Source organism: Pseudonaja textilis, chromosome 1 (assembly GCF_049901715.1).
Source record: "Pseudonaja textilis isolate UNSWEBS1 chromosome 1, rPseTex1.2, whole genome shotgun sequence".
NCBI classification, from domain to species: domain Eukaryota; kingdom Metazoa; phylum Chordata; class Lepidosauria; order Squamata; family Elapidae; genus Pseudonaja; species Pseudonaja textilis.
In genome coordinates this window covers 316,817,907-316,826,536 of record NC_141990.1, presented here as the reverse complement: position 1 = coordinate 316,826,536, position 8,630 = coordinate 316,817,907, and the positions used below count along the sequence as shown (strand labels likewise).

Below are 8,630 nucleotides of genomic sequence, written 5' to 3'. Positions count from 1 at the left end.
CTTTTTATCCACCGGATATTTGTAGACTACACAAAAGTCAAAAAAGCTTGGACCTAGGTATGTTGGACCTTTCTCAATTGAGCAAATTGTGAACCCTGGGGGTGTCCAACTGAAATTACCAAAAACTCTTTGACGGATCCACACTGTTTTATATGTTAGTTTTTTAAAACCTGAACAAACCCTCCGACTTGAGACCAACTCAGGTTGATCCCCCTGTATCATTGCGAATTGAAGGTGAACAACATTTTGAAGTTAAAGAAATTTTGGGTTCTTGAAAACAAAGGGGTCGACTGCAGTATTTGGTTGCTTGGAAACATTTTCCTCCTTCCCAGACTGAGTGGGTGAATGAGAAGGATGTTAGAGCTCCTACACTTATCAAGACATTTCGTATTAAATATCCTGATAAACCCTAAAAATTAGTATGTTGCTGTTACATGTATATTTTCTATTACCTTCTATTTTAATCTTTTTTAGGACTAACGTCTCTTTTCTGGGAGGGCCGAATGTCAGCCTTCAAGATTTCTCTCCCTTCGCTTTGCTTCTTTCGGCTGTCATAAGTAACAGGGGGAGGAGGGGGGGATGATTATGGGAAGTGAGCTGGAGATGTTACAAACCAGAACTGTATAAGCTGGGTGGGTGGGGGTACATTCTTGCTTAGGGTTCTATCCTACGGTATGAGCAGCTGCAACCCGTTATCAAACTATGTCAAGGTCAATGGACAGAAGGCTCATCACCACCTGGAGATGCCCACATGATGATCTATACAACTTTTAATTGGATGAGACAATTGAACTATTAGGGTTGGGAATGTTGCCATTACATTGTATATGTGATTTACGCACCCATTTTCTCAGATTCAGAATTCTTTTGTTGCTACCACTTGATTTCCAGTAAAATATATCTTATCTCTGATTAAAGGAGTCCAAGTATTTCTTTCTTGGATTTTGAATGGAGCACCAGCTGACAGAAGTATTCACCTCTAATGATCTAAGTGTGAAAGCCCACTATAAGTACATAGCCAAAAAGGCATTAAGAGTAGCTTTTTCTCTGGTAATATAACACTACTAAGTAGAGCGTACAAAACATTTGCTAGACCAATACTTAAATACAGCTCATCAGTCTGGAACCCGCATTACGTATCTGATATTAACACAGTTGAGAAAGTCCAGAAATATTTTACAAGAAGACTTCTCCACTCCCCTACTCATTGCATAATACCTTATGCCACCAGATTCAAAATTCTAGACCTAGAAAACCTTGAATTACGCCATCTTCGGTCTGATCTAAGTATGATATATAAAATCATACATTGCAATGTCCTACCTGTCAATGAATACTTCAGCTTCAACCATAAAAACACAAGAGCACACAATAGATACAAACTCAAGGTAAACCACACCAAACTTGATTGCAGAAAATACGACTTCAGCAACAGAATGGTCAATGTCTGGAATACTCTACCTGACTCTGTGGTTTCTCCCCAATCCCCCAAAACTTTAACCTTAGGCTGTCTACTATTGACCTCACCCCTTTCCTAAGAGGTCTGTAGCGGGCGTGCATAAGCGCACCAACGTGCCTACCATCCCTGTCCTATTGTTTCTTTTATTTTTCTTATATGTACCCATTTCATAGTATTCATAACTATGTATATACTTATACTTATTATCTTGTAAGCAATTGACAAATCAAAATAAATAAAATAAAAATAAATATTCATCTTTCATATTCAATTTCATATCTTATTACTATTTTAAATATTCTTCATTAATTTTCCCCTCAAATACTTCCCTTAGGCTTATTTTGTAACTCTCTCATTCATTTCTAAATCTATTACAATCCCTTATCACCATGCAGACTCCTCTATTTTAGTTGTAATTTCAGCCATTATCTCTATGTCCATCAATCAAACTATTCCCTTTAATTCTTGTTCATTTCCCATATTTCTTTATTTCCTGATTCTGTTTTTTGTAACTTCTTTCCCCCCCTTTTCTCACTCCCTCTTTAATGCTTCTTACTGGAATCCTCCTTTCTGCTTTTTCCTCTCCAGTTTTTAAGTCCCTTTCCCCCCTTTTTGAGTTTCAAACCTCGTTGTCCCTCAGCTGGCATTCTCTCCTTTCTCAACCACCTCTACGGGGTGGCTTCAGCCCCAAATCAGGTAGATCGTGGCCCTCCAGCGGTGAGCACAAACTGAAACTGTGGATGGTCATGGATTCAGTCCGTCCTTGAGGGAGCCTAACTGGAAGACCACATATCCAAAATATTCTAACTTTCACTTTTTTATGGTTTTGATGATTTCCCTTGGCTTTCCCAGGTTGCTTATCACCTCCCCATTTTGTAAATTGTAAATTAAGAAGGCAACCATTTCTTAAAACCTTTATAAAATAATAAGAGAGTCCCCAACGCTGCTGTGATGAGACCAATCGATGCAACTAGCAAGAAGAGCGATAATGTTTCTGCCCTACCAGAAACATGCATAACTTTTGTTGCTGCTTCAATTTGTAGCAGCTGAAGTTTCTGGCTACTCTTCAAGGACAGCCCAATAGTAATAGTCCAAGCAGGAAGTTTCCAGGGTGTCCAGCAGGAAAGAACATGTAGAGTGCTGCTTAATTTACCAGGAGTAAAGTTGTACAATTGAGTATCATCAGCATATCAAGGATACCTTATATCATGTGAAAAAATCAACTTCTCAGGTTGATATCAACAGGAACAATATAAGACCTTTTTTTATTGAAATGTTTGCCAAGGCTGGACTCCTACTCTCATGTGGGTAGACACACAGGAGACATTTTACATTGGGATACATGAGGGTTAAATAAGGTTTCAAAACTCCAGCCCATTAATGTCCCTTATTTTTATTGGTTGATTTCTGGGTGGACAATCTTCCTCTTCCCAGCATTCCATCCCAGTAGTTATTCATTTCCAGTAATCTCCTTCCCCTTAGCAGTTGCTACATCCAACTATTGTCAGCATTATTAATTTTAGTATGACAACTGATTTCTCAACGTCCGAACTATCTTCTTTGACTTGCCAACCAGCTTTCTGACCAGAATGTTTAAGACATTTATAACCTTGTTATTTCTTTACAGATAACATCCTTACACAATGTCTTACTTAATATCTTGTTATATTTTCTTAGATTACACAGAGGCTATACATGGAGTTACATTTGCTCTGTTCTCTAATGGAATAATTGTGATTTCTCTCACCTCCTGACAATGGATGAGCTTACTCTGGGGTCTTGTGTAGATGTGGAATAGGAGAGGGGACAGCACTGACCCCTGTGGTACCTCACATAAGGAAGGTCCAGGGTGGGGTCTCTCCTACCCAGTCACCATTGAGTCAAATAAGATGAGGACAGACACAGTATCTTAGTGTGATGACCCAGGGTGGGATACAAAACAAACACAGTCACAGAAAACAGGTGAAGCCCATTTTATTCCTTCATTTTGCTTCCAAGCTCTGAATATCTTTGACGGAAGACAAAAAAACTCCCACACAGTTACAAGAAGAAAGAAGAAAGCAACAAAAAGCAGGCAAGATAAGGGCTGGAGGACGTCAGCAGATAACACACACTGGGAAGGATGCCAAACTCAGAGAGGAACCATAAACTAGAGATATTTCCATGCTTTGTTTCCAGCACTCGCTGATATGCATGTCTGTCCTCTTATTCAGTTGTCAAAGCTGCAGCCCATGAAAAGGACCAAGGTCCTCTCCTCCTTTGATATTTTCTACACAAAAAGAAGGACTTGGATATGTCCATCTTGAATTTCATCCCCCTCCCAGAAAAAGGAATTTAGGTTGGTGTTGTTAACTTTTTCAATATCATAAAAGTTTTAAAGTAAAAGTTACTACGTTCCACATAAATCAGACATTCTTATGCCTCATTATATTTTCTCTCTGATTCAGATCAGGCCTCAATAGGATAATGTAGCATTTGGGGAGAAAGATACAAGCCAAGAGACCAGTCCCAGAGGCCAAGATGGAGAAGATCTCCACAGCCACCATGGACTTGCCTTTGGTGCTCAGGTAGCTGGGGAGGAAGGTGATCCAAACACTGCAAAAGACCAGCATGCTGAAAGTAATAAACTTGGCTTCATTAAAACTGTCAGGCAATTTCCTAGCCAGAAAGGCCACGGTGAAACTGATGAGGGCCAGGAAACCCAGGTAGGCGAGGACAGCATAAAACATTGAAGCTGAGCCTTCCTGACATTCAAAAATGATCTCACCAGTCAAGGAGTGGACATCCAAGTTGGGAAAGGGAGGGGAGGTTACCAGCCAGGTGACACAAAGAACGGCTTGGATCAGGGGACATGCTATGACAATGGAATTGGTCAGAGATTTTCCTAAGAGTTTTCTTGACCTATTCCCTGGTTTGGTGGCCATGAAGGCCAGAACCACCATGACCGTTTTTGCCAAGACAGAGGAAACTGCAAGAGAAAAGAGAATGGCAAAGGCAACTTGTCGGAAGAGACAAGTGAGCGTCCTGGGTTGACCAATGAAGAGGAAGGAGGAGAGGAAGCAAAGCAGGAGGGAGAGCAGGAGGAGGTAGGTGAGATCTCTGTTATTGGCCTTGACGATTGGTGTGTCACGATGTTTAAGGAAAACTGCCAGGACTCCCAATGTGATCATGGAGAGAGAAAGAGTGAGAGAAACTAAAGCATATCCCAGGGTGTCTTGATAAGAGAGAAAGTGGAGCTTCTTGGCCATGCATTGGACCTTGTCCTTGTTGGGATACTGGTCTTCTGGGCAGGGATCACAGGAAGCTGCATCTGAAATAAACTCACTTTAGATTTGGGGGTATATAAAAAGGGGGCAAATCATCCTTGAATGTTGATTTATTCAATTTTGAAGGTGATTTTTCAAGAGGCAATTAGAATTTCTGGTTTTTATTGAAGACTTCAATTCTCATCCAAGAAGTTTAAAGCAAAACCAGAAAGTCCAGTTTCCTCTTGAAAAAGCACCTTTGAGAGAAACAAGTTCTCTACTTTGGATTTTGGATTGACTCATTCTGACTATGTGTTTCTAAAGGGAAGGGCAGGAAGACAAAGTTTGGTAGATCTCCCCTTTCTCTAACAGGTCTATCAACTTCCTGGGAGACTGATAGCGCTGACAGAAGATGCTCGTCTTAAATAATAAAAATTAAAACTTGACCCTCAACAACCCACTCCTTCACAGAAAGTTTGATTGCTGGTTTTCTTGATGGGCTGCAAGAGAAGGACTAGAAAATCTAGAAAGGGAACCCATGAATTCTGCCCTGAAACTATCCTGCATTAAATTTCTGTGGAGCAGGAATGGTGGCTAGGAGGATAATTTAGATCCATCAACTCCAAGATTCTGCTGCAAAGGATGAATATTTTGAAAAATGTCAAATCCATTAAAAAAAACTTCATAGTTGTTTCTACTGCATGGTTTCCTTCACCTTGGAAGATCTACACTGAAAGTGTGCTCTACCTGTCTGATTAGAAATAGTCCCTTCTGGACAAGGGGCACATTGGTAGCAGCAAACTTCCTTGCCTTCTTGAACTCTCTTCCTCTCTCCTGCCTGGCACCTCTTGATGCCACACCTGGCAAAGGGCACCTTCTAGAAGAGAAAAGAGAAATGCTCTAGGTGGCCTAAGCAATTAACATGTTTCATGTATTCATTTGTACATTTTTGTTTCCATTGTCAACATGTTTACAAAGGGTCTATTGGAACCCAGGAAATGCTATAGGGAGATAGATTCTAGAGATTAGTACTGGGACTTGGCACATAAAAGAAGACTTGGGAATTGAACTACAGCTTTCCTAAAACAAACAGTCATGGGAATCTAATTGAATGGGAATCGTCTATGGAAAAACGTGTTGGCTGCTCTATATGCATCCTGGATTTCAAGCAGAACATCAAATGTTTTACATGCAAACCATGTTTTTCTAAACAGATGGTTGCCAAATTTCTGATTCAGTGACCTGTTTTCAAGTAAGGAGGAAGTTTTGAATCCCCTGAAGAGAATGAGTCTTTTGCTGAATTTCTTGGACCTTCCAGCTCACCTTTCTTGACCAGACAATTGCATTGGAGTTGATGGTGAAATCCTGGCCTGGGGGAGCCCCAGGATCTATTTGTCCAACTTTCACAGGGACAAACGATAAATTGGGCAGGAAAACCCAGTTCAGAAGATCATAACCAGCAGATCCCAGTCCATTTTCTGAGAAGAAGATTTCATCACCAGCACTGTTGTTGAACTGGACATTCCTCAAATAGGGAAGAAGCTGAAAGAAAAGAGATCTTCAGAAATTGGAATCATTGGCTGAAAGCCCCAAATGGCTATCCATAATGGCTGCTCTCATTCTGGGCTGGTCACCGTCTTAGGAGATTTTCCTGAATATGAACAACTGGTGGACAGAAGGGAAAGGGGGACAACGACAGGATTAAAACCTTTGAATAGATGAAGGGTATGAATAGGGTTCTAGAAGGCATTATTTTCGATCCTAAGCAAGAATGAGGAGCATGGGGGACGTGCTCTCAAAGTGACAGGAGGGATGTTCAGAAATAATGTTAGAAAGGATTCCTTCACAGAAAGAGAAGAGGAAGCTTGGAAGCAACTCCCAGTGTAGGTTGTGGGTCAATCATCAGTATCTGAGTTTAAACATGCTTGAGATAAACACATTTCCATCATCCAACAACAAATTAAAATGAAATAAAAATAATTTGTAAAGAATAATAAAGTAAAGAGAAATAAAAAAGATAAATTCAAACGGCAGACTTGGTGGACCATTAGGTTTTTTCTGCTGTCCATTTTCTATTTTTCTGTCAGGGTTCCAAGTAACACACCCACAGCAAACAAAGAACAATTTTTTTGGATATATCATATTGGCATAGGCTGGTGAAAACCAACTCAACTATTCCTGAAGTTTCCACCTAATTAAAAGTAAATGTTTTTCACTTTCCCAAAACAATTAGTCACATGGTCCAATCATGTTTCTGTCTAGTTGCTGGGTAACTCCTGTCCCCTCCTTCCGAGCACCTGCAGGAATGTCCTTGGTTCCCAAGAGCAAGTATTTTGTTTCAGTTACAACATGCCAATTATCTGCATTCTCCCCTCCTTGTCACTCTCCTTTGGTGTGTCAGCATAAAAGTCTCAAAATGGCCTCAGACAGGCCAGCTTCAGAGTTGACAATTTCTTTGTTTCTAATATAAGAATGTCAGAAAACGTTTCTTCAATTCTCTCTTAATCTTTCATCTCTTACTTCTTGTCCTGCCCTAAAGTGCTTTGGATTAGAAGTCAACCCCTTCTTCTCTGTGACAGCCCCTCAGATGTTGGAAGACAGCCATCATGTCGCCCCTAATCTTACTAATTTATCAAGTATACTTGCAACTCACAAAACCATGAAAACCAAACGCCACAGCGAGGAAGCACTGAGGGGCACAGGGGATGGGTGTAAGAGTGGAAGGACATTGAGGTGGAGAATGAAAAGAAGGAGGGGTATTTGGTGGAATGAGCAAGGTGGCTCTGAAGGTGCCACGGCTGAGCAAAGTGGAGCTGAGCCTTTCAGCCTTATGAGCCTTCCTAAGATGCATACCAGCTATAGAAATCTGGCCACAAGAAATTCTTTCCTCCCAAGGAATGTGTGATGGAGAAGCAACTCAGTCAAATGGAAAATTGCATCGTTATAACACAAGAATCAAGGCTGGAAGGGAGAGGACGCTATAGGGTGAATTCTGGTCCATTTTCCAGAATTTAACTCCCCTTTACCCAACAAGGGGAGTTAAACACTGGAAAATGGACCAGAATTCCCAATCCTTAAAAGTGAAGGCTGGCAAGGAACGGTGGTTATGCTGCCTTCCTGGCTAGAAAAGAATAGAACCTAGAATGAAAGAGCAACTGGTAATCATTTAGAAATTGTTATGGACCGAAACGAATAATCAAGGCTCACTATTTAATTTGTCGTTAAGATGCACCTTGGAGGAATTTTCTCCAGAAATAATGGGAGGTATGCCTGCAGAAAAAAGGATGAACTTATTATATTTATGCATTTCAGAAAGGAGGAGAAAATGATATTTTGATTCATACACATGTAACAATCAAAGTAAGCATGGACTTCCAGTTTGAGCTTCTTCGGCGACAAACCGAAATCGGTGATAGTGCATGGTTTCGATCCATGCTTGCCACTGGAGCACCCCGAGCTGGCTGGATTTGTGGCTAAGCCATCCCGTAGAGGTGCTGAAGAGGGGGAAGACCACCAGTAGAGTCGAGGAGAACCGCATCTCTCCTCCTCAGCTGGCCAGTACTCCCTTTCCCAAAGGCTGTCAATGTGTGCTCCTTTCAAAATCCAAGAAAGAAATACCCAGACTCCATGGTTCAGAGCAAAGTTATTCTTTTACTGTAGGATGAAACGGAAGCTACAAATGGAATTCCGAAACTGAGAATTTGGCACGCAGATCACACATACAAAGAAATGGAATTGTTCCCACCCCCTGAAGTCCAGAAGTCTCTTCCAATTAAAAGTTCTGAATATGATCATGTGGGCATCTTCAGGTGGTGATGAGGCCTCTGTCCGTTGACCTTGACATATTTTGATAAGACTTCGCAGCTGCGCAAAAAGGGATAGAGGCTAGCAAGGAAATGGAAAGTTGAAAAGAAGAAATCATACAC

At 41.0% G+C, this 8,630-nt stretch overlaps 2 protein-coding genes across 2 annotated transcripts in view; one reads left to right on the top strand and one right to left on the bottom strand.

Annotated features, from left to right (window-relative positions):
- The window catches only part of LOC148128354 (vomeronasal type-2 receptor 26-like), a 37,659-nt gene that overhangs the window by 17,387 nt on the left and 11,642 nt on the right, over positions 1-8,630 (top strand). The window lies entirely within an intron of this gene.
- LOC148128355 (vomeronasal type-2 receptor 26-like) lies at positions 3,417-8,138 on the bottom strand. The gene is made up of 3 exons (XM_087920191.1): positions 8,106-8,138; positions 5,452-5,581; positions 3,417-4,769 (listed from the first exon to the last, which is right to left on the bottom strand). Exons 1-3 carry the CDS (start codon positions 8,136-8,138, stop codon positions 3,865-3,867), a joined length of 1,068 nt encoding a protein of 355 aa, XP_087776317.1. The 3' UTR covers positions 3,417-3,864.

What these genes read in the sequence shown, in the direction of transcription:
- LOC148128355 (XM_087920191.1), bottom strand. Translation starts at nt 8,138, where the DNA reads ATGGATCGAAACCATGCACTATCACCGATTTCG. An exon ending in ATGCACTATCACCGATTTCG is followed by an intron (nt 5,582 to 8,105) that starts GTTTGTCGCCGA and finishes TTTCTCTTCTAG; the next exon opens with AAGGTGCCCTTTGCCAGGTG. An exon ending in GACTATTTCTAATCAGACAG is followed by an intron (nt 4,770 to 5,451) that starts GTAGAGCACACT and finishes AGTTTATTTCAG; the next exon opens with ATGCAGCTTCCTGTGATCCC.